We start from the raw sequence: 25,844 nt of genomic DNA, 5'->3' as shown, positions 1-25,844 counted from the left end.
TAGGGGGTGGGTTAGGTTTGTGTTAGGGGGTGCTTTAACGGACCCCATAACCAACCCATTAACCGACTCCCAACCGGCCCTCCCTTTTTTTTCTTTCCGGGGGAAAATCCGTCATGGATACCACCGCGTCACGGAGACGCGGTGGTTATGTGAGACTCCTACTCACTAAAAACCCCCGGGTATTCCCACACTCCGCGTGGGACAGCCCCTGTGGCCACGTGGTTTACGATCTACCTCCGATCTCCAATGGTCCAGTGGCCAGATCTCGGCTCCTCCAGCTTCTCTTGCTACTTCCGGAACACGGCCCGTCGGATGTTTATCTGCCATCGATTAATGTGCTCCATAAGTGGCTCCTCCCCTTCGGCCCTCAGCTCTGCCGACCGCCAGTACAAAGCTGACAGCCCCTCTGCGTCCAGATCCTATGGTGGGGTACCTGCCATGACGAATGTCGCCTCGTAAGAGGTGGTGCGATATGCTCTCGTTACCCTGACCGTTATGACTCGCTGCGGTCTCCGTCTTGCTTTGAGCGGTGAGGCTATTTGCCCACATGGGCGCTCCATACATGGCCATCGAACGCAGCGACTTTATAAGATTGGAGATTTTCTTTCCCTTATCAACATGATTCCTATCTCCCTACTTGCTAATTATACGTCAGTGTTTTGTCCAATTTGTCCAAGGAAGAGGTACCAGAGGGCTGATATTGAACCTACGGCTTATAGTAGAAAAGTGCTACGAGTATAACAGCGACTTTCATATGTTTTGTGGCACTACCAAAAGGTTTTCGACTGTGTCAAGTAGGAGAAACTCTGGAATTTCTCATTTAATCAGATCAGTCAATCAGACTCACCTTGTATTAAGGGTTCGCAAACTTTATGAGTCCAGTTTCGGTACAGTGACAAAAGGAAACGTAACATCGGACCGTTTCAATTTCCAGATAGGCGTTCGACAGGGGTGCGTGATCCCCGGGCGGCGTCGTGGTGAATGTTCACTGATCCCGCGGCGCCGACTCAACCGGCGAGAGGGAAACCCGGGGGGGTTTTAGTGGGGTAGTTCCTCCAGTCTGGAAGGAGAGTCCCCACATAACCCCAGAGTCTCCCTGGGCTCAGGGGTATCCATAAAGATTTACTCCCCGTCAAAAAAAAAAAAGGTGTGCGTGATCTCCTATTTTGTTCAACATTTATGGCGAGTACATAATGCGTCAAACGCTCGAAGATTGGGAAGGTAGCATCAAGATAAATGGGGCCAAAGTAACTAACCTCCAATACGCAAATGACACCACCCTTTTTCATCATCGGAAGTTGAAATGGCGGAGCTGATAAATCGGTTGGAAACAAATAGTCTAGAAATGGGTCTTGCTATAAATAAATCTAAGACTAAGCTCATGGTGATGGACCGTTTCGCGACTATTCACCGTACTAACCTCCTGCAGGTATATGAGACCGTGGACCAGTTTCATTACCTGGGCTCTTTGATAACCAGTGGGGGCAGTTGTGAACCTGAAATACGAAGACAAATTGGGATGGCAAAGACAGCAATAACTCAACTGAGCAAGATATGGAGAGACAGGAATATCAGAAACCGAACTAAAATACGCCTGATTCGCACTCTTGTCTTCTCCATCTCTCTTTGTGGTGCAGAGACATGCGCACTGATAGCCACCGACAGGCAAACTATTGACGTCTTTGAAAGTGGTGCTGGCGCAGAATGTTAAGGACACCGTGGACAGCCTGCCGCACCAATGTCTCTGTACTTGAGGAACTCCAGATAAAGAATGCACAGCGTCTGTCTTCAACTTGCATGCAGCGTGTGATACGCTATTTTGGTCACGTGTCACGTAGAGATGCTAATAACCTGGAACGTTTGATGGTGGCAGGGAAGGAAGGCCCAAAAGGTGGTCGGATCAGATCTCCGAGCAACTGGAGATACCTGTTAGCGCCGCACTACATCATGCGACTGAGCGCCACCGATGGAGGCAAATGGTTGGCAGGATGAAGTGAAGTCACAATCCTCAGCAGTGAGGAAGCGATTAAGAAGAAGAAGTAGTGTATTTGAGATAGATGCACAACTCTATGGTTCTTATTTTAATTACGAGGTCCAAAAGTTAGAATTAAATGTTAATTTAATATTATCGAGATATGGTGGTATATCATAGTTATTACCATAAGCGAAATTTATATAACGCCAAGACGTCACGTAATTCCTTTTTTGAAAAAAAGGCGTACGAGGATTGACCTATATTGGTAGGTCAATGCGTACGAGGAACGATATCTATGTACTAGCGTACTAAATGCTGCGTTCCATACATACGCGGTGTATCACTGATGTGCGATGAAGACGCTGCACATCATTGAGTTGGTTGTCAAACATTCACGTTGGAGGACGCAGATGCGGTCCTCTTTGACAATTAATTTACATAGATATGTTGCTCACATTTCGCTGTTTGACTAAATTGTGTGAACATATAATTAAAGTTTTAAATTTATCACATTGTTTCGGTAAGTAATGTCGTTTTTGCTTAGTTTGTGCATTATAATATTTGATAATCGCGAAATAGTATACAAAATTTCGCACTATCCATCTCGTATTGCAACCATGCAATGACGCGTGTTAAACCAAGAAAAAACATACATCATAGATTAATAAACAACAGAGTGTTCTGACTACACAATAACAGAGTATGTATAATAAGATTATATCAGTTATTGAGGTTACCATATGAATTTAAGAATTATAAAAAAAGACGGCTCAACGATATCTATGTACTTGATCTACGTGGTCTAAAGATCTTTGCCTTTCCGCAAGGAAAAGTACATAAAATAACATCATTCATTTCAACAATTCGACTATTTTTTTTTTTCTTTTACTTATGTTTCTCTTTATATAACGCGATAATTCCGGTATTTGTGAACCGATTTTCATGATTCTTTTTTTGTTGGAAAGGGGGTACTTTCATAATGGTCCCATTTCATTTTGAAGAAAACCATCCACCTCGAAGGATGGCTGTTCACGCATGAAGATTCATTTTTATAAATAGCGCCTAACTTTAATTTAGGAGCAATTACTTTAATGGTTGATTTTGCTATTTCTCCAATTCAAGGCGTTTTTCTCTCGATATACTTTGCGTAGTGAGAACCGATTTTTATTATCTCCAGTTGCAAGTCCTGTAGAGTGGCGAACTAGGGGATATTTCAATAAAACTTGGTAAATAGACGTAATTCCACGTACTTTTGAGGTCGGTTTTCTAGTACTCTGTACTGACATTATATTATCATAAAAAACCATAACCCAGTTGTACAATATTGAAATTATTTAATGATATTTCAGCTATGTATCGTTAACTGGGTTCCAATAAATCGAACACGTTAAATAATTTCAACTGTTTTTAAAAGAGAATTTTGTCCTCTAATTTTTAACCGACTACAAAAAAGGAGGAGGTTCTCAATTCGTCTCTATGTTTTTTTTGTATGTATGTTACGCGACAACTCCGCCATTTGTGAACCAATTTTGATGATTCTTATTTTTTTGTTAGAAAGAACGTACCTCAGATGTGATCCCATTTAAATTTCAAGAAAATATTCCACCTGTAAGGGTGGCAAACTAGGGGACGAATGACTTTTGAGGTCGTTAGTAGTATAATAATTATAAATAGTAAATATAAGGACCCTGGGTCTAAACAAACTGAAAGTATTGTGCAATTAAAACAAAAATTAATAGCGACTTGGTGTTTTACATTAATTCTCCGACTATAGATGAATATCATTGGTAAACCCTCGATATTATCTGCTGCCTATTTGTAAGTCAATGTGCCTAGCTAATAAATAAAGCTACTGGGAATATCCAATAGGGATAGACTGTTGTCTGTCCGCGGTACTACGGTACGGTATTGATCATCTTTGACAATTTGTTTGGAATATGTAGTTGCTGTTAGTGTGAGGCCAGACGAGTTAAGTGAGCCGGGACTGCTAATTAATAGACTGGGTTTCTTATAAATATGATTTTATTGTATGGGAACAAAAATCGGGACAGCAGAAGATGGCCTTTAATAATTAGCGCCTTGTATCGTCTATGGTTTCGGGTTTCCCCATACTATAATAATAATAACGCACACACCATTGACCTTGATAGGTCAATGACACACACTCAACATAGTCTTGCACTAGGGAAACCTTGTGTCGCGGGTGCCATGGGCACACATATAGACAACCACAAATTACACATAAACTCACGAGAGAACTAAATGTAGGCCATACAAATATTTTCTCCTCCATACAAATACACTCCCAGCCCGGGAATCGAACCTAGGTCCCATTAAAAAAAAAACACACGCTGTATAGTAATACACTCTATCTATCATCTATGGTACTGAATTTCGGCATTCGTTGCCGCTAGTGACATCTAGTGAGAGATTGTTGGAAAACTTGACCGCAGCTGATAACTTTACAGGTGGCACGACTGACGCAGATGTTGCTTCAAATGTATTAATACGACTTTCTGTGAAATACCTCCACTAGTTTTGTATGTAGCTGTGAGAAGATAAACACTGATGTTTCCTTCCACACGTATGTAAGTTTACAATCAGAATATGCATAATTTATTTTAAAATCAATTATTTTCATTTGAATGAATTTCGTGGAAACAAATACGCAAACGAGTGCATGTAGCATGTTCGTACTAGATTGCGGCTTTTACTTGGTGCGGCACACTAGCGTCCTTATTTAGTAGGCCATGAATACCGAGCGAGCGATACATTTGATAATACTGTCAATTTCGTGCTAAGGGTTGGTTGTATGATCTAAGTGCTAAGGTAGCTTCATGTTTTTTGTAAATTTTTACGATTAAAGATATTCACTTGATACCTAAAAGGGATGATAATTCTTAGGACCTTCCAAAAAGTTATAAAAATACTAAACAAAGATGGTTGTATTTTTTTTAGTTGTCTGGTTTTTTTATTTCAAAATACGTATTATTAGAAGACGTAATTATCTTGTTCTGGTATTATTTTACTATATTAATATTTCACGGCTTTTTATAATCAACGAATACTTGTAAAATGATTATTCTAAATACCATGCTGCGTCAGCGTCTTCGATTTAATAAAAAATGCCAAAAAGAGGAGATCATTATGTGCAATAATTAAGAATCGACTAATAGTTTAAAGAAATAATGTAAGAGCCCCCTTTACACACTCACACTATTTAACATGGACTGCTTTATACTCTTGTTGAACAACTATTATTGCGTCGTACTGTTAAATTCTGTTAAATTCATCGGTGATAAAAGGTGGGATGGCGATGTAGATTAGCATTGTCACATATTATGCTAGTAGTGGCTAAGCGAGTAAGACAACCTTGAGTAGAAAACCTCCTCAGGTAGCCAGTTGAATAAAACTTATATAGGTACCAACAGTCATGGACAGGCGTGTAGCTTACCATTTTAATTATCTATACTTGTACAGTCAAGAGCACGTCAATATTGACATTTTGGACCGTTCACATGCGGCATTGAGTTGAATTAAAATCAAATTAAGTGTCAAGCCTGACGTGCTCTGGACCTTTACAACAATACTCAGTTTTATTGAATGTCAGGATGTTTCACCATCATGATATTCAATTATTTTTTGTGATATTACTCTACTAGTTTATTTTAATTATTATTACAAAGATCGAACACTTAAAAACAAATCCGTCGATCCGACCGGATTCGAGCCGACGTCTTCTAGCAAACTGTGACAGACGCTATGCCACAGGACGAACCAGCGGACCTCACGAATTTCTTCTGTGTGCTTGTTGTCGGATATTTGTATCTGGTTTTTAACGACTTTTTAGCCGTAGCGCCATCTATGAGAAATCTATGAAAGTATTTCGTCACCCAATTAGGCTCCTTTACAGCTACCAGCCCTGGCTAGAGACATCGCTGTTCACTGTAATTATGTTTTTATTGAATGTCAGGATGTTTCACCACTATATTTAATTATTTTTTATGAAATGAATCCAGTACTTTGTTATAATTATTTATTAATATTATAAATAATAAGTGTTACATATTTGTATTCAAAGATCTAACACTTATATGAACACTGTCACAGTGAAACGCACGGCAGACGCGCGGCTGCCGCGCGTTTCAGTGTGGCAGCAGTTTCCCGCGGTCGCCTCTGTGTGGTCTGAGCATTGTAATCGGCAAGTTAACACGTTATTTAAGTAATGACTTGCACTGCCGTTTTATAACCGGCTGTTCACCACCTGGAAAGTATGATAAAGTTTAGTCTTACTTGAATCGGTGTCAAGCGTATTTCTAAAAATGGATCCTATGATGCAGGAGCTTAAAATAATAGAATACTTGTGAAACAAAAGTGATGAAGATACTACGTACGTATTAGGTTTTTTATTTCTTCTTATCTATTTCATGTCCCCGACCGTAGGGCGAATATTGATTGGTTTGTAAGTAAAAATGGCCAAGAGCGTGAGGGTTGGCGCTTTCTCCTAAGTAAGAGCTGGGGGTACAGTTTCCTCGAACATAATCCGACCAATCGGCGCATTGATAAGCCGGGAAAGCTTTAGGATTGTAAATTGATTCCGTATATAAATAGTGGGCCCGGCTATGACTGCATGCCTCTGAAATGCAAGAAACACTATAGACGGAGAAAAGGAAACTCCACGTCCACGTAGAAACAATGTATCTATAGGTAAGTAAGTACATATACGTGCGACTTCTGAAAAAAATAAAAATTCAAAAAATCGGACACCACTTCAACCGTACCTCATCTACACGCTTGCTTGTTTAGCAGGCGGATTGATAATGTTAGTGAACACGCTATCACTATCGTATGCAGGTTGATTAATTATGTAGTAAATAAGGTAGGTAGGTAATTACTGGCCACTCACCCATATAACCTTGTAAGCCTTGACAGCCTGGTTGCGGTGCAATTCCGTCATTAGGGTAGTAATCAGCGTGTCCAACACCATTGAAGACTCCGAGGAGACCGGCGCAGGTGTGAATAACATCAACAAAGTTCGCGTCTGTGGAGTCTAATTTTTCTGACGTCTCTGGAACCTCGAAAAAAGGACGTGCGGGATCTAAACCTAAAACCACATTACACATAACAACCTAACTACTGATTATTAGTAATGAACCAATTTCAAAGAGATTTTTTTATAGCAATTTTGACGCGCGCATAGTATGTACAATCTTAAATTTTAATTGTATGCATCAGTTACTATTGGATACTACTACCTGTAATTCGATTCACGGTAAGTTTGCTAGTCGATGCGGCTCTTCCCATAACATGAGCGCCTAAACTATGGCCAATAAGATGTACTTGATTCCCATTCACATTATAGCGATCACTCAGTGCGTCTAAAAACTGTCCTATGTAAGCCCCAACATCTTTAGTCTGATACGCTACGATTGGGTAAAGGGCTGACTCAGCAATCGGACTCCAGTCAACCGCTATTACAGTTACATCCTTAGTAGCTAAGTATGCATTTTTTATATTCATAACAGCGTTTTTATCCGCCGACGATTCCCATCCGTGAGTGACCATTTTTAACGGCACTTTTGACAAATGATCTGTTACATTTGAATCTTTTGCTGGTTTTGCCGATGAATCCAATATAATAGGTTCTTCTGGGTTAGATCTGAAAAATGACAGTTTTTGATAAGGTACTGTCAAGAGCACACGTGTCTTATTGCTTCGAGCGTATCAAGCTTACCAATGGCGCACTTTGTTCCGTTGTACTACGGGCGATGTTCAAAAGTATCACGTTTGATGTGTTCTTGACTGTAACAGCAATATTGCATGGATTTTTTACTAACCTCGTATAAAGTCTGTATTCTATATCATCGCTATTGAAAAACATTTTAAGCCGACGTGTATTCAGTTCACTGAATATTAAGGAAACTTTTCGTGGAATTTCGTCGCCGTCAGGGAAATAAATCCATGTGATTCCGTATCCCGCCATGTTCTCATTTATGTTGCTCGAATTTAACATTTGGCCTGCAATTTTGTAGTTAAGAAATACATTTACAACGCACCTCCACATAATGTCACCTATAACTCCAAAAAGGAGAGCCCGAAACTTTGCAATGTCATGAGATTAAATGAAAGATATGAAGTCGGACATTTGTTCGATTCGACTTGAGAGTAAAAACATTTTTCTCTTAAATCACAAATTCTAAAATTAATAATTATTATATACTTACCTTCTGTTAAAATACTGTAAACGTTAACTGATAGAAGACATAATAACCAATAGTCCATTTTTAAGATCTGTTGGAAATAAAATTATATTGCAAAATGTATCCGACCAAACACTTCTTAGTAGTGCCACCCATAGCCTTTAGAAGTTTAATGACTGCGTGTTCAACATTGAGTGTACGATAAAACATTCATGCAAAATACACTCAAGCAAAAAAACAGAAACAAATTTAAATGGGGAAAACTTTACAGGAACCCTAATCAGACATTGATACTGTAAATTGCTTTCGGAAACAGTAGATAAAATTGTAAACCAGTTTTAAATTAGGTAAATAACATTGTGATTCACCACACAATTAAAAGTGTGTAAGGTTTAAGGGCTATCCACACATATCCGGGCCGTGGACGGGGCGTGCTAGTTAGCTAGTAGTAGCAAACATACACAACGACATTTTTTTGGGCCCCTGATGGAGCACGGCCCGTCGACGTCCCGGCCACGGCCCGGATATGCGTGGATAGACCTTTAATAGCACACATAATTAATGTGAAAGAACATATAAGTGAGTGGAGGAGGATACTTCTGAAATAGTGGACCTAATAGTCGATATCAAACCAACTAATCAGGCAGCAGCTGTTGGACCGGATGGGTTTTTTCTTCACTCAACATAAAGAAAAACAATTCTAACTACTTAACATAAATAAAAGCAAAATATAAAAAATTGAATTCCTAGAGGTTCGAACTAGAATCTTTGATTTATACTTTGGACCCCTTGGGCAAAGCGGACGCTAGACTACGGCACACTTGAATGTGTGATAACTAAGACTCGAGCGGAAAAGAAATATTTTTGTCAAAATTAAGGATAATACGTGAAACATCATGTGTGAATTTTAGAAGTATTATGAATTCCTCCAATCGCGTATACAATAAAAGTGTAACTTTCGGTTGCCAATTTTGTGAAAATTGTAAAAAGAAACTATTGCATTACATAAAACCGTGACGCTTAGCCTTAACATAGTGACATTAAAAAAAACTGTAAGGCGTTTTCTTTACAAACTGTAATACAATTACCTAAATTAGAATTTGCACAGTACGAACTTTACAATAATTGCTTACTCGACGAAACAATTTTCTTTGTTATTCACTACTACTCTATTATGTCATTGAAATTAATGCGTATCGAAGTCATTAGATAAGCTATATTTTCACACAACATTGAACATATAGGATGGTTTCTTTATAATTACATTATTGCAAGTTACGTGTTGTTTCTTGACATTACTATAAATAGGTAACTTAAGTAACGGTAAATTTAGACTTATTTTTTCGATATAAGTACAGAGGGCCACATGTTGCTATTCACAAACTGTACAATATTCTCTATCTTACATTCTAAGGATGAAATGTTAAATTGTTTACAGTGATATTAACAAGAAAAAACACATTTTCATATTTATTGGTTTATTTTAAACACAAATTGAAAGACTGACATTAATCGGACCCAAAATGCATTTGGAAACCTACTATGTCTAGATTCCCAAACCATCATGAAATTAGTTCTGACAACATTAAACAAAACATAAAAATGTTACTAACAGCAATTCACTTTATAAAGTTACCTAGAATCTACTCAGTAATACTCAGATTCCGTGTAGCACACATGTTGAACATCTGACACTGGTTTTCATCACAGAGATTTCATTACCTACATATTGAAAGATTACTTAAAAACATAGAAATATTCTATTTCCTCTCTAGCAATGTAAATTGATGCATGATTTGCTGCCTATTATTAATAAAGGCCGAATGCTGCCTAATGCTTCTAAAATACACCTTATCTAAAAGGTTTGCGCCGTAAAACCTTAAACACTTGCATTCATCACCTTGCATTGTTTCATGCGGTCCTCTGTACAAACTGACACAACAAGGCATATTTCATACGCACAGACGGCAGTTTTACATCATAGTAACAGTCCACTGGATACATTCTAATGCATTAATTTATTACTCTGTATGTTATGTAGATAAATAGCTACATTGCGGAACTAAAAAAGCTATTTGTTAATTATAAATAAATGTGGTGCATTGTGATAAGTAAAACAAATTCACAATTTTTACAATCTAAAAGATACGGAAAGCTATTATTATCATCCTAATTTACACTTCCCAATGTTACTGTTAGTGTATGTGCATAATTCCCCAAATTATTAACCAAACTGCCCTCTTTGTCTCACATTGAATTACTGCTAAATGGTCTTATTGCTTAGACCATTACAATAAGACAGAACAAAATTATCAAAACAAGTGAAAGTTATTTAAGTACTTCATTTTATTTCATATGATTTTTCTATTTTAATTTCCAATAAAAAATATTACGAGGTAGCATATTAATTTACGTGTGACACTTTACCACCTGTACAGTTCAGTGTATGCACATTTCAAATTGTGCCTCTAAAAGTACGGCAAGCTAATGTTAGCCAGAGTTTCTAACCTCATAGTGGGATCAAAACGTCCAGGCGAAGAGAATCGCGAGACTGTACTCCACGAGGACTGTTAACATATTAATAGACCTGTAGCACGAGGTAATCAATCAGCTTTCCCTAGTGGCAGTGGACTGTTACCAAGTAGTAGACAGTGCAGTTAGTCCTGCATCTCTTCAGGCAATTCGTGGGGATTGAGGATACCCGGCACTGAAAGCTGCACTCGCCGCTTCTCCTCCTGTGCCTGACGTAGCGCAAACAACCGTTCCTCTAGATACAGGTCACTGTCATCCTCGCCAGTGTACTCCTGGAAATTATAAAGAAACTTTGGAGTCCTACAAAGTATAAAAACATATTTTAAGTATTAAGAAGTATTTGGTCCAATAAATGACTCGACTATAAAGTAATGATCATACTCAGGTCGGGTAAAGTAACAACCTGTTCAGGCGGTGGTGTATCATAAGCAGTGTGGGCTTCTAGTGTGAGTGTGGTATTTTCCTTGTTGAAACAATGGAATTGTCGTAATAGAAACATTATTATATGCTGAATTAGGCTCAATTTACATATTATATTTTTCAAATATTGCGGCGGAACGGAATGGAAGCAAATTTTTTTTTTCAACAAAAATTCGCTTTCATTCCGTTCCGCCGCAATGTAAATTGAGCCTTATGAAAATGAATTCCTTTTTTTAGAAAATGTAACTTTGGTAAGTAACAAAACTGATATGATTGAAAAACTTAAGGCTGATTCATGTTCCCTATGTTTGACCAAGCCGAGTCCGTGCCCCATGTACACGGGACTTTCATTTCTATCATTTTCATTTCAATCACGCCTTTATTTAAAAATAACAAACTTACTCTTATTTGAACTAAGAAATCTCTTAGATGATCTTTGAATGCTGGAATATCTTGGTCCAAATTGAATAATCCTTGAACAGTTATTTTGATTTGATTGTCTGTTAAATGAGGGAATGCTGTTTTAAGAAGATTCGCCACATATTCCTGAAAGCAATAAACATAAAAGTCGTAAAATAAAAATGTTAAAACAAATGACAACAACATTTCTGTATATTATTAATAGATATTAATTACCTGTATGTAGAGAACATTGTCAGGTGTAGGTCCAAGAGGCACAGTTACTCTGCCAGCTTCCACCAAAGAGAATATATATGCTAGTATGGTAGCATGCATCGTCAAGCCGGCGCCGTGTGACGTGTCAGTTACTACGCTAAATACGTGTTCCAGAATATCACACAAGTAAGTTTGGTAGAAGCTTTGAGCAGCCTGTGGGTGCTGTTCTACATTTTGCAGCAGTCGGTACAATATCTGTAGACCAGTATCAGCCACATTTCTCATAGTATGCTTAAATGCCCAAATTATGGAATCCAGCACCAACTTGAATTGGGCTGGTGGTATACTTAGGAATGCCTTAAAACAGTGTGTGTTCACTGCCTGCAACAACAGGAAAAACTCTGTCCTGTGTTCTGGATACTCTTCAAAGTCCTTATTGATCATTTCCAAAGTGCACTCAAATACTGCGTCGAATATTTTTGGCACTTCAGATGTTATATGCCCACCTAGCTTGTACACAATTGCAGCCATACAAGATAGTACTTCTGGCTCTCGCGCATCTGGCACTGCTGTCCTTTGGTAATCCAAGAGAACAGCATCTAATAGTGGAGGAATAAAGTTCTCCAGCACCATGCTGTTATCGGTAGAGCGAGAAACCCAACTGGCAATCAATTTCAGAGTTTCCTTCTTAATTATCCTCATGTTCTTTATTAGGGGTTGTTTTGTGACAACCACACCATTCAGTGCAATTGCTTGACTGATGTTTTCAGACATAACTTTGTAGACATTTAGCATGTCTAGGTATATTCGCCCTAATTGAACAACATAAGGATGACCTAGGGCACGGCAAGCACGCACGTTGGTTTTAAGAATGCTTACAAGCTGTTTCACAGCTTCAGGATCTTTAAGAATGTCCACATTGTGCGATGCTTGGGAAATGATGTCATCCCACACCTGGTTAGGCAAATGCATATACTTTTCAATGAGTTGCTCTTGTGCAACTTGATCAACTTGTGCACTGATCATGTATCCTACAGCTTCATAGAAAGTGTGCACTTGTTGTGTTTGTAAATCACAAATAATAGAACTTATTGTGCTCAGAATTTCTTCAATGAAGGGGCATGCTTCTCCTACTTGCGTTGTAACAAAATGACGTCGACATTTAAGAGCTATTTTAATAAATGTGTCACAAGCCATATCTTGGACACCATCATGTGTTTCATGCATAAATTCAAAAAGTTTATTGACAACAGTTTTCAAAAACTTCCAATGCGCTCTGAGAAATCTTGGATACTGACCCACAACATACATGATGTTACTGGCTATAATAGCTTTGTTATCTTTACCCTTTTTCTGTTCACACAGTCCTAACAATTCTTTGATGACAACAACCAAAAAACGTTTTTCATCTTCTTCCATCATTGCTCCAGAAATGGAACCAATGGCCCAACACAGAGTGTTCAAATTCTTCCAAGACCACTCTGTGCCGTTTACTTGATTCTGAAGTTTTTCTGTCATGATACGCTCAGTATCTTGATAGTCCACATGTGTCAGGTAGACCAGTGTTTCTCTCATATTCTTATACAAATTGATTGAATCAGTATCTTTCATGAATTCTCTTACGACTTCACCATTCTCATTTTCGACCACCAACACTTCCTCTGGCTTAGCCATTCTGGAGATCATGATATAACGTACACTGCTCAGTACATCTGCATACAATGCTTTCCTTCCTGCAACTTTGCCTAGACTGTATAAGTTGCCCGAGTGTGAACAAGGTGCAATTTTATACAAATCTGCAGCTAATGCATTCCAAAACTCAAGACAGATCTTGAATATCTCAACATCTTCCACTTCAGATATCAACACTAGGTATCTCAGAGCATTCATTAAAGTGTTGGTGAGGCCTCTTCTTTCAATCAACTCACCATGCTCTTTCAGGTAAGTGCACAGAAATAATGCAAGGTTTTGGATGAACACTTGTTCTTGATCACGGCCAACGGCATAAGCTTCCCGAATGTTCGTGGTGAGAGGAAGCATAGCCTCTAGTTGCTCCATTGTTTGGACGAGCAGAGCCACAAATTGTTCTTCATAGTTACTCACAGTCACTCCAGCAATCTCAGTTAAACAACTCAAAGTAACATTACGAAACATGGGAACATTTAAGAATTTAAAAATCAATGTGCTTATCAACTTCATTTCAAAAATGTATCCAAGAGGTATCCAGTTCAGAAATCTTAAAAGAGTGTGAAGGGTGGCATCTACCAATGGGGCATTTTGAGAATTTTCAAGGACAAACTGACAAAGTTGGAAAATTTGGCTGAATTCAGAACACATTGTATCTTTCAGATGTTTAGCCTTAGTCTGTGTTAGCTGTCCAGTACTGAACACAAACACTTCTTCACTGAGTAGTTTCAAAATTACCATGTTGTTTTGACAGAGACTCTCATTCGTTTTAGAAGCACCCACAATGTCACTAATGAAACTTTCCCAGTTATGTGGCCATTCTCTTTTTAATACCTGGATTAAGATCATGTTGAGTTTCTTCAAGTAAACTTTATTATTTTCCATGGTCGCAGGATCCGAGGAGTTTTTTATGATTAGTCCAACAATGTATTTCTTTATCCCTTCACATTGGTTTCTTGGTAAAATTTTCCATCTTGTTTGTATCACTTGTTCCAAAATTTGTAAAGCGTAATATTTCGTTTCTTGATTTTGTGAATACTCAAGAATGGTATCAACACGAGTCCAGGCATCCGGGTGTTCCTTGAGCGCTGTCAGAATGTCTTGCGCGACGCGCTGTTGCTCTCCTACTGTTGAATACAGACACCCGACTATGTTGTCCAGTAAATTGATGTCCAGTTTTTGATTAAAATCCAGAAGTTTGGAAGCTTGTTGCTCCAAGGTTGCCATCCTGATTTTGATACAAATTTATATAAATTTGTTCCCTATTATAAAATCAAACTTGTGTTCGTTTATTCACATTCATTCCTCACCATATGCAACACTGAAAAAGAGAAATTTATGAGTTAGCAGTTGACCAGCTTATAACCTCTTTTAAGTACGCAGATAACGCCGAGTGAATAATACAGTGACATCGTCAGCTATAAACAAACTGTATTGTATTATAGTGTTAAAACAAATGTAACTTACATTAGGATACAAGATTACAGTAGTTTTTTGGTGGGAAAAGAAAATATAGAGCACACACCCCGTATGATTGTTAGCGCCGTTTACGGCGGCTTTGTTGTCAAAATTTACTAATAAAAGTAATTTCGCGTCGCGGCACATATAGGTGTGACAATTTATATTAAAACTATTGTTAATGAACGTACCCGAGAATATAATTTGCGGCGCAATCAGTCTAACGCACTTCCATACACACTATCCGTTGTTTTCGTCGTTTTCTTTTCGAAGCTTGTAAAAGCTTCCATACATGTACGTGTCTATGGTCACGGCGCGTTTGTCAATTCAGGAAAATGCAGGGTGCATGAAAAGGACATAATATATTTTGTACAAGATTGACAGAATCGACCTACACATTACGTCACTGAACTTTTTACATCATTTCAAATATTCATTCGGGATGGAAAAGACTACTTTACGTCGCATTTTGAGTTTCTTATGTTCTTAGTTCTTTATTTTTTGAACCGGCTGCTTCACAAATAATGCTCAATAACTGAATAAAAATTACGTCACTGAAAGACATCAAGTAAAGCTAAAATTCGTTAAATAGAGGTTTTTCATCTGAATGAACAATCTACCAATATTCATTAAATCAATAAAGATTTAAAATAAGTTTTTTTTTAAATCAATTATATCTATGTTGTACTTCAAATATTTGCCTTAAATACATTAACTGGCAAATATAAACCTTGGTTTATGTTGATGGTTTTACAAAATATTTAGTTCTTTTTTATATTTCTAAATAGTGTATTGATGAAACTGAAACATACGAAAAAAGACTCTATTTTCATAGACAAGCAAGATACCTTTTTCGGATTTAGTGCGGTAATACACGTTCGATTTCGTGTCTGATGGTCAGATTCGACTATCTGATCGGATTCACTCAATACACGTCCGATTCTTACGTCAGACTTTTACAGTGTCTAGCTAACTGCAGTGTTGCCAATTTATGGGGAATTCCCCAAATACCGGGAATTTCAACTCAACAACTCGTTTGTGGATTTTGTTTGGATTACACTATGTGGGGAAAATGCCCTCGCATTCTAGAATTTTATCATATTTTTGTTACATTGATGATCACTGACAAAAACACTATTTATTTGTTTGTTTATGAACCATATTAATTTTTTTTTCAACATCGCACATGCACTGCTTATATAGCAACATTTATATAGAATTATTTAATTAGCAAACCGCTTATATGTATAATATTATCCAGTAGGATTTGAATCACTTTGTCTTGAATTATAAAATTACTACTATTATCAGTCACCGACAAGAGCCTGGACAAAAGCAACATTTAAATAGGATGATGATGATTGGTCGGAGCGTGTTGAGCGTGCGAACTTTCCTCGTTTGGACCGGTCCCCGGCGTGAAAAAAGAATACAGCTTTTGCCGCACAAAGCCGAGCAATACGTATTTTAAAGGACTATCTACACACATCAGAGCCGTGCCCGGGACGTGGACGGGGCGTGCTAGTTTGTATGAACTGCGGGCCCGTCTCACGCCGGCCCGGACACGGACATGTGTGAATGAGTTCGTACAAAATAAACGCAACGGTATTTTTTGAGCCTTTGACGGAGCACGGCCCTTCCACGTTCTGGGCGCGGCCCGTTTACGTCCCGGACACTGCCCGGATATGTATGGATAGACCTTAATACCACAACTTGCCCTCACTCGTCAAGCTTAAATATTAAGATTTAACTTAATTCTACTTGTTGAGTTTATTTCTAATTATAGTGTAACGTATATGTAATAGATGGGCACATTTTGACTTTGTTAATTATTTGATATATTTTTAACCGTAACAATAATAATATAATAAATACTGAGAATAAATAAAGATTATTACATTCGGGAAATATGACCTTTGCTGTCACCAAAATAACCTTGATTATTGAGGATTTTGAATAATTTGCATTGGCAACGCTGCAAATCGACTAAAAGAATCGGACGTATATTTCGTCTGGCAACGAAGCAGTAGACGCCTGTGCAAAGGATGCGACAAGAATTGGCGTATGCAAATATTATAAGTGCTTTCCCAGAGATCTGCTCGCCATGACCAAACCCCAAATGCTAGCCTCTTGGTCGGACCTATGGCAGGAATCACGACAAACTGTTGGTAGACACTATGGTAACCTCCAACCAAATCTACCCACTAAACCCTGGTTTTATAAACGTCGCGATTTGCCTAAAAACATCACTTCCACTATTATACGTTTGCGCTTAGGCCATGTTTGCATCCCTGTATTTTTGCGTAAAATCAGAGTCCGAGATCACTCTCTGTGCGAGTGCGGCCTAGAAGACGGTACCTTGGAACACATTTTTTTCAATTGCCCTAATATTGCTGTTCCACTTTATAACTTACTTCCTCCAAAATTCCCCCGCCCCATTAACATAAATAACCTCTTAACTTTAGTGTTCTCCCGCCATATTGTTACTCTATGTAAATTTATCCACTTAAATAACATATAATTATAAATACATGTTTGTGTTGTCTTTTCTTTTAGATTCTCAACTGAGTACCCCAGTGGACCAACTCATCAACGCCGGTTAATGTCCTATTAGAGCTCAGCGTATTTTTTTTTGTTTTTTTTTTCTTTCAACCGTGACATTGGCAAAATCATTATTTCTCATAATGATGGAGCCATAAAAATTAAAAGTGAAGTATATTTCGTCGCTCCACAAAAGTACAGAGAGCTTTAGACAATCGGATCGGTAATAAAATCGGACGCTATTTCCGACTCGGACGCCACGTCACGTCACGTCCGATCCGATAATCGGATCGGACGTATATTGAGTGTTCATATAATTATATGGTACGAGCGCAATCCGGTAGTCGGATCAGGGGCTACTCTCGATCTCCGTCCGAAACAATTACTGTCAAATAAGTAATATTCGACAAAATTAAAAGACAAGTATCGAGTATGAACCTTCATTTGTATCACGCGTCTTTTCATTTGGTCAAGTATTGCTTATTTGGCAGCAATTGTTTCGGACGGATGTCGGACGGAGATCGAAAGTAGACCCCGCTATCGGATCCGACTATCGGATGGAAAAACGGACGTGTATTGTCGCGCTTATTCGCACTTGGCGTATGACCCTATTTCTATCTTTTTTTTTCCTGCGGTTCTGCGTCCTGCGCTGCGTCTGTCATTTATTTCTCTGATTCTCCCCTTTCAGTTGAGTCAGTTCGATTTCTGACCAAGTACTGAAAAAAATCTGTAGAAAATTGTAGAAGTTTCGATTTATTTGTGTCTTGAGCATGAATCTTAGCCGAAACCAATGGTAAATCAGTAAGGATTCAATATCAAGCAATAAGAAAGCAATACTCCCCGCTTTAAAATGGCTAATGTGAACGAAGATCAACCTGCTGGTGAATCGGCAGAAGATAGGTTGGTTCCAAGTGATAATAACGCTGTCGTCGATGAAAATGGTGTTCCGCAAGAAGTCGATGTAAGTGCCCATTATACCGTGTATTGTAATTTCAACTTGTACTCAGAAATTTTGCATTTGTTTAAATTTTAAACCTTGACCTATAATAGGTACTTATAGTTGTGTTGATATTCGTTTCAGATCAATGCTCAAATCGATGAACAACGTAGGAGAATGCAACCTACCAAGCTGGAATCGTTTTTTGCCATTACAAAGTCACTGATTATAAGAGCTTTGGTTGTCTATTTCATTACGTCGATGTTCCGACAACCAGCTGCGCCAAAACCCGAGTTGAATAATGCTTCTGGTGCTCCTCGGGTTCCCGCCGTAAACATGTTTAGTAATGGCACAGTATTAGATCTTTACTCTTATTTATCAGAGAACATCATGTTTGGTGATTTTGAGGATGAAAAACTAATATGGAAGAAGACTGGTATTATTTACGGTGACTGGTATGGTGGGGAAAATGGCGATGGCACATTCACATACAGTACAAGCTTTGAGCCATCACAGGCATTGAAGAACAATGGTTCAATTTATCTTCATGTATTTGTGGTACCAACTGGGAAATCGCCAAATCCTAAGGACAAAGACATTTATGCCGGAAACTACGTGACTTATGGAAAGAAAATGATAAACAAGTACAAGAAACTACGCTATCTGAAAACTCACAACTTATTGACAGGGCAAACAGAAAAGTCTGCTGAAGAAATTAAAAAAGCTGAGACTATGAAGGAAGAAATTTTGTCACATTGGCATCCAAATTTGACTCTTAACTTGGTGACTGACCAAACTAACTGGATGCAGGGGAGTGTGCCACCACCACTTGACGAATTTATATTTTTCTTCCCAGACGGTAAACAATATAAGCCAGCCATATTTATGAATGATTATTGGAACATGATGAGAGATTATGTACCAATAAATCAGACTACAACTAGCCTGCAGTTACAATTAACATATCAACCATTAAGCTTGTTAAAATGGCAGTTGTATACTGCTCAAGCAATGAGAGACAAATTGAGCATGTTTTCAGCTTTAGGGGCTGAGGAACAGGATGAGGAACAAGATACAGTCAAAGAGTTATTAATGGATACCTCTCCATATCTCTTGGGTCTTACTATTGCAGTATCTCTCCTACATTCAATATTTGAGCTCCTAGCATTTAAAAATGACATTCAGTTCTGGAATAACAGGCAGTCACTGGAAGGTCTCTCTGTCAGATCAGTGTTCTTTAATGTTTTCCAATCTACAGTTGTTTTGCTTTATGTACTGGATAATGAGACCAATGTTATGGTCAGAATTTCATGTTTCATTGGGCTAGTGATAGAGATTTGGAAAATTAACAAAGTGATGGATGTTAAGGTTAACAGGGAGGATCGCATTTTTGGTATCCCAAAACTGACATTTACAGACAAAGGATCTTATGTAGAGTCTAGTACTAGAGAATATGACGTGCTTGCATTCCGCTACCTTAGCTGGGCTTGCTTCCCGCTTTTAGTTGGATATGGAATTTACTCATTGTTGTACCAAGAGCACAAAGGATGGTATTCATTTGTTTTGAACATGATGTATGGTTATCTACTGACTTTTGGTTTTATCATGATGACACCTCAACTGTTCATTAACTACAAATTAAAGTCTGTTGCTCATCTGCCATGGAGAATGATGACATATAAATTTTTGAACACATTTATTGATGATATTTTTGCATTTGTAATTAAAATGCCAACCATGTATCGCCTAGGATGCTTCAGAGATGGTAAGTATCCACACTGATATCTAAATTAGAGGTAGTCTGAATAGAATTCATGATTCTAAAAAAGGTTTGATCATTTCAGACATTGTGTTCTTCATATTCCTGTACCAACGCTGGATCTACAAGGTAGACCACAAGCGGGTTAATGAGTTTGGTTTCTCAGGAGAGATGGAGCAGCAACAGAAACTGGCTAAGAATGGTGCTCCAGCAATCACAGAAGGTGGAGAAGAACCAGCCGCTGATAAGAAAAATGACTAAATGTCTAATAATATGTATTGTCACTTCATAGTATAATTTTTTTGTGATGTGCATGGTATGTATTTAAATAGTTGTTCAGTTTGCATAGTTAGAGCAAATAAAAATTATACAAATAGTTATGCTGTTTTTGTCATTCTTTAATATACAACGTTATTGTACAAGCTGAGTAATTGTGTGTACTTATAACTTATAGGCTTATAAGTAGAATTTGAGCCAAATATGTGTATGGATTATATACAATGGATGACTTCAGGAAGACTTTGTATTCCAACAGTATTTTTTTGTTAGTTTTTTTTAGATCAAATTTTTGTGAGCAAAGCTTTTGTGATATTTTAACTTGAGTTTGTTTTAAGTAAAGTAAAATAATAATACAAAGTTGTCTATTTTTTTCTAAATATGCCAGTGTTCTAAATAATTTTTAAATCAATCGATATTATGTTATTAGTAATTTTCTATATATTTGCGTAAATAACTAAATTTAATGTTTTACAAATTTCTATCTTTAAATATTTTGAATTGTCAATATTCTTTTCAATATTTTCTCTCATTCTAAGTGTATTTTTATATTATTGTTAGGCTATACTTATGTAGTACATATTCTTATCACTTTGTTATTAACTCAGCACAATGGATAGTTTGAAATTGTATATAAGTACTAATATTGAGTGATGCATTTAAAAAGAAGAAAATTTTACTGTACAAAAGTTATTGAATGGATTTGAAATTAAAAATTTAAACACATTTTAAATCCGTGTTATGCACAGGCCACACCGCGAACGTTAGCTTAGCTCACGTAGCCGGGGTCTTTTCACACTTCAATTCACACCGTGAACAAAGCTAATTAAACTAACTCCACGATCCCGCTAGCTATGTAAAATATGTCGCCATTGTACCCCCCTTCATCCCGGCACGTATCCATAGTCACTACTTACTACGTATTTTTTTAGCTTGGTTTGCATGCAACTACGTGAGCTAAGCTAAACTAATTTTAGTTGGCATAGTTGGTTACATCCAACTACGTCCGCTAAGTTAGCTAGCTTCGTTCGCGGTGTAACCTGCGCTTTACGAGAAATCCATCCAATAATTTTGACCAAAGATATACGAAAATACAATATTACCCGTTGGAATATTTAAATTGTGTTTATTACCAAATACTGTATCAAATATATTATTAACTCTGGTGTCTATGAATAAATATCTTGTTAAAATATATTATGCATGTATCTTTTTTTACATATTTTATTAAAGGTTTAGTTTTTAGGTAAATAAAAAACGAATAAATTAGGTACACATAGATTTTGAACTTTTCTTGAATCGTAAGTACAGATAAATCTAAAATTAGTTTAGAAGACAAAAAAACGTGCTTCATAATGGCACTTTCTAATAAAATACTTTACAAATCTTTCTAACAATAATAAATGAACACTAAAAGATATGCAAATGTTTAGAACTTAAACAGTAACGTTACGTTGAATTTATACAAATCAAGAAGTGCTTTCTTTTGATAGATTTTAAGACTTGTGGTAAGTTCAATAAATGTAAAGAATTAGGAAAAATAAAAATAATAATACCGTAGTAAGAAACCTGTAATGAGTGATAATCATTTGCTTCCTTATTTAAAAAGCCTATGTTATCAAATACACAATCAAATTGATGCCGATAAGCAATAAGTTGTCAACCAACATGACTATAGTTTTGCGAAAATGGCATCTAAATATTTTTTCCTTTTTGTTTTTGATAGTTTTAGTAGTAGAAAAAGTTTTTATTTTACAAGTTAATTTTAGAATAGACTATCAAAACATGGAAAAAATCTTTAGGTGCCATTTTTGCAAAACTGGTCATGTGGGTTGACACGTTGCCTATCAGCATCCTACAAATTAATCTTGCTGTCGACAATCAGTGTTTACCTTTCACTATCACACATGATGAGTGTATTTATATAATTTACCTTAGAGCATATATGACGGGAGGCGCTATTGGCGTTATTTCTCGAATAAAACTTTCTGCCACTCTTTGAGGGGCGGGAGGAAGTACTACAAGCAAACAGATGCACTCAAATGCAAAATTGAATTGTGTCACTATGGTCTCATACAAATAAAAGTCTACAACACTAGCTTATTTTTACCAATACACAGATAAAACACACATTCATATCATGTCCGTACACAGAAAAGGCCTATAAAAATAAATCGATTTTCATGAATGTACTAGACACGGAAAGTTATCGACGTGACGGTGTCGATGTATTACGTACTGGTTGGTTAATCATGTATATGAAAAATGTAATTCCACCCTTGGCTAGACTAGACGTAGTGAATTTCTTTTTCCAATTGTGTGTGTAGTGTAACAGTGGTATTGTTTTACTTGTATATGCCAGAGGAGATTGCCCATTGACTTACCAATAAATGGATGACAATAAATACAATCCAAAGTCTAATCCAAAAACCGCGAAAAAATGTCCGGAGTTCTTTTTTCAGTTTATGGCTTTTCGCGGTCAACGTTGGAGCCAATGACATGATTTTCGATGGCATGATTTATATTAAACAATTGCAATTTATTTTCATTATTTATAATTTATTATAATATAATATAATTTATTACATTATTATTTAATATACAATACGACGGTGAAATCAATTTGAATAAACTTTGTTACATAATCTGTCGATAAAACTAGGAGCTAAAAGAGCGCGTCGCTTCTCTGTAACGAAAAGACAGCGTCCATGAAGTACTGCATTTTTTGTCTAAAGTTGCCTGTTAGTAAATAAGGAACTTCATAGGCATGATTATGTCAAATGTTCGAATGTTTTCAAATATTTTTTATGTAATCGATAAATTGAATCAATGTGATCATTGTGAAAAAAAATGTCATAAAATAGAAAATTAGCAATTAATGTAAAAAATAGGCTTATGTACAGAATGTAATTCCACCCTTGGCTAGACTGGATGTAGCAGAGATTTTTTGCAAGTTTGTAAAGCGCAAGACGACATATTTCGTGGAGTATTTGACGCGGTGAATTCGATAATGGAAATGAAAAAACATCGATTTGAAAGTAACGTTTATGTTTTGTACCTGTACCTTGACAGAGGGGATTGCCTATCGATGACGCCTCCAGTCCTATATGCTCTAAGTAATTTACATTTGGGAATGTATAGAGCTTGTGTAATTGTGACGTAATTTTTTATGGGTTCTATGTATCACAAATATCAGGGTAATTTCACATTTCAACAAGTGCAAACTTAACTTCAATCAAATAGTTGAAATACATTTAATTTATAAAGAGGAAAATAAACTTGCCTAACACTGCCGTCATAGCCAGTCACCAAACTTTATGGCAGAATCGGCTCAGAAAAAGCTAAATGCCGGGTGCACGAGTCTTTCTCTTGCGTTTTTCGCTTGCTTGCGTTGGCTGGGGCGCAAGGCAGATTTCTACGCCGTAGAAATCTGGCTTCCGCGCAAAGGCGTTCACGAGTCTTCCGCTTTGCGTTGCGGAGAGACTTGCGCGCATGCGCATTTTATATCCATTTATATAGATTACCCAAAGGTGAATCGTATATTCTTTTGTAAGATCGTTATTTAATAGTAAATACCTAAACCATTCGATCTAGCAAAACAGGTTTTTCCGCTTCTCCTCCGGTGACTCGCCTTAAATACAAATCGTACAACGTCGTCTTTAAAGTGATTCCATGCCGATAAGGCTCAATTTACGTTGCTCCGGATTTGTTAATTGTGTAACGCACAAACTAGATAAGAGTAAAAAAACAGTGCCTCTACCATGCGATTACAATGACAGTTGTCGCTAGCGACCGTGTAAAATGTTTGTATACAAAATGTTGCTTCTTCTTGTGACCCCTAGGTGCCATGTGTAATTTGCCATACAAAATTGTGAAGTAATCTACGCGGTCGCTAGCGACAACTGTCACAGTAAACTCGTGGTAGAGGCACAGCTCGCGGAGAATTCTCGCGACATCTAGGTAATCCCTGCAGCTACCGTATCATATCTAGTTTCTACGTTACACAATTGATATAAAGTACATTATGCTATGTATTACGTTACAAAAACGTAAATGTAAATTGAGCCAATGTATTCTTAAGGCTAAGAAATCACGGAGCAGTTTCCAACCGCGCCCGCCGCGGTTGCGAAACAGCCGTTTTATTTCAATATTCACGACATCGCAGGCTTCCATACCAGTTACATATCGGCAGACACATGATCACACCATATTTTATGAACAAAATGTAAGTATATTATAATATAAGAAAAAAATAAATAACGCCACATACGTCAAATCACAGATTTGCTTACAAAGTATTTTCTTCCATACATGCGCATATCACAGATCGTAAATCTCAAACGTCACATACAATAATAATCGAAATAAAAGTTATGACGGTACGAGTTGACAGTATGTTAGAACGTTAATGTGCACTTTCTACGTTTTTACCGCTTTACGTGTACCAAAAAAAAAAACTCGTCTAAAATTACTTACACGCACATCATGGTGTCGCCACCGAGTATACTTATAACCAGAAATAGAGACGAAATAAGGGCCATCCATCCCTGGCAACTCATCAGGCAAATGGGCGTTCTATCACTTTTATATACCTACTTTCTTTAGCACTAAAACCACAAATTAGAAAGCTGATATAATACAGCGCCAACAACTGACCTGTGTGTACATCTCCGTATATTCCAAAAATCTTCTGTATTTTTTGTTATAAAGATTATGTGGGGCTGTTCCATCGGTGGTGTGGGAAAAACAGCGAAACATCTAATTACAAAACAAACGGAATCATATTTCATCGGTAATTAAATATGCAATTTTTCAACTTTCGTCTATTATAGGAAAGCTCAAGTTAAACTGATCGATTTGAAGTGAAACAATTGACGACACCCGTCAATTGTTTCGAATTCGGGTTGGCCAATCGGAGCGCAGTTGTCACCGTTAATGATTTGGCAGAATTGTTTTCAAACAAATTAAATGATATTTCGTCTCTATTTCTGGTTATATACTCGATGGGTGCCGCGCAAACATAGTAGAATAAGAAGAAGTATGGTAACTCCATGTTCCGGATATGCTCGGTCTAGTGTTCAATACCTAATTTCCGTGGTAATTTTTATTATTTAAGTATTCGATTTTTTTTATCGTGCAATATTTAACATTCGAGTATTGTATAGTGAAATATTATTTAATAATTACACGATAATATACTTGAATATTTAAATAATAAAAATTGCCACGGAAATTAGGTAACGAACACTAGCCCGGCTTGTATGTCTACAAGACATACGGACGCACACATTTGGACAGGCTAAGGGTGCTCTGGCGTTGCACAACACTGGTCGTCTCAACTCATATTTCATTATTACGCGAATGTGTGCGTTCGTACATGGTTGCGCGCACACACAATTATTGATTGGGTACGGAGTTGCCCTACTTATTCCACTATGGCCCAAACGT

General features: G+C 37.3%; 3 protein-coding genes across 5 annotated transcripts; 1 reads left to right on the top strand and 2 right to left on the bottom strand.

The window, feature by feature from the left end:
* Positions 1-6,119: 6,119 nt before the first annotated feature.
* On the bottom strand, positions 6,120-7,921 carry LOC113226981 (pancreatic triacylglycerol lipase-like). 2 transcript variants are annotated; one of them, XM_026459828.1, is made up of 5 exons: positions 7,813-7,921; positions 7,228-7,634; positions 6,882-7,079; positions 6,370-6,611; positions 6,120-6,239 (listed from the first exon to the last, which is right to left on the bottom strand). In XM_026459828.1, the coding sequence occupies exons 1-4, from the start codon at positions 7,854-7,856 to the stop codon at positions 6,382-6,384; spliced, it is 879 nt and encodes a 292-aa protein (XP_026315613.1). In that variant the 5' UTR covers positions 7,857-7,921; the 3' UTR covers positions 6,120-6,239; positions 6,370-6,381. The 2 variants fall into 2 exon arrangements, with proteins under 2 accessions (XP_026315613.1, XP_026315614.1); XM_026459829.1 differs by having other exon boundaries at positions 7,231-7,634; positions 7,813-7,918.
* Positions 7,922-9,345: 1,424 nt separating this feature from the next.
* Positions 9,346-15,203, bottom strand: LOC113226970 (exportin-1). 2 transcript variants are annotated; one of them, XM_026459816.1, is made up of 4 exons: positions 14,896-15,050; positions 11,764-14,749; positions 11,530-11,673; positions 9,346-10,979 (listed from the first exon to the last, which is right to left on the bottom strand). In XM_026459816.1, the coding sequence occupies exons 2-4, from the start codon at positions 14,653-14,655 to the stop codon at positions 10,833-10,835; spliced, it is 3,183 nt and encodes a 1,060-aa protein (XP_026315601.1). In that variant the 5' UTR covers positions 14,656-14,749; positions 14,896-15,050; the 3' UTR covers positions 9,346-10,832. The 2 variants fall into 2 exon arrangements, with proteins under 2 accessions (XP_026315601.1, XP_026315600.1); XM_026459815.1 differs by lacking the exon at positions 14,896-15,050 and adding an exon at positions 15,078-15,203 and having other exon boundaries at positions 9,347-10,979.
* A 2,851-nt stretch (positions 15,204-18,054) lies between these two features.
* LOC113226830 (cleft lip and palate transmembrane protein 1 homolog) lies at positions 18,055-20,773 on the top strand. The gene is made up of 3 exons (XM_026459601.1): positions 18,055-18,385; positions 18,506-20,126; positions 20,206-20,773. The coding sequence occupies exons 1-3, from the start codon at positions 18,275-18,277 to the stop codon at positions 20,379-20,381; spliced, it is 1,908 nt and encodes a 635-aa protein (XP_026315386.1). The 5' UTR covers positions 18,055-18,274; the 3' UTR covers positions 20,382-20,773.
* The last annotated feature ends 5,071 nt before the right edge of the window (positions 20,774-25,844 follow it).

The sequence above is a fragment of the Hyposmocoma kahamanoa genome, unplaced genomic scaffold (assembly GCF_003589595.1).
Source record: "Hyposmocoma kahamanoa isolate Upper Pololo Valley unplaced genomic scaffold, ASM358959v1 202, whole genome shotgun sequence".
NCBI lineage: Eukaryota > Metazoa > Arthropoda > Insecta > Lepidoptera > Cosmopterigidae > Hyposmocoma > Hyposmocoma kahamanoa.
This window is presented reverse-complemented; position numbering and strand designations above follow the sequence as displayed.

Bases quoted from the DNA above. Each gene is read 5' to 3' on its own strand.
- LOC113226830 (XM_026459601.1), top strand. From the start codon at position 18,275: ATGGCTAATGTGAACGAAGATCAACCTGCTGGTGAATCGGCAGAAGAT. The intron at 18,386-18,505 runs GTAAGTGCCCAT...TATTCGTTTCAG, and splicing joins GTGTTCCGCAAGAAGTCGAT to ATCAATGCTCAAATCGATGA. The intron at 20,127-20,205 runs GTAAGTATCCAC...TGATCATTTCAG, and splicing joins CCTAGGATGCTTCAGAGATG to ACATTGTGTTCTTCATATTC.
- LOC113226970 (XM_026459815.1), bottom strand. From the start codon at position 14,655: ATGGCAACCTTGGAGCAACAAGCTTCCAAACTTCTGGATTTTAATCAA. The intron at 11,674-11,763 runs GTAATTAATATC...TATTGCTTTCAG, and splicing joins ACAATGTTCTCTACATACAG to GAATATGTGGCGAATCTTCT. The intron at 10,980-11,529 runs GTAAGTTTGTTA...TATAATTTCCAG, and splicing joins ATTTCTTAGTTCAAATAAGA to GAGTACACTGGCGAGGATGA.
- LOC113226981 (XM_026459828.1), bottom strand. From the start codon at position 7,856: ATGTTTTTCAATAGCGATGATATAGAATACAGACTTTATACGAG. The intron at 7,635-7,812 runs GTTAGTAAAAAA...GTCATTTTTCAG, and splicing joins GAATACAGACTTTATACGAG to ATCTAACCCAGAAGAACCTA. The intron at 6,612-6,881 runs GTGAGTGGCCAG...CTTGCATTTCAG, and splicing joins AGGCTTACAAGGTTATATGG to AGGCATGCAGTCATAGCCGG.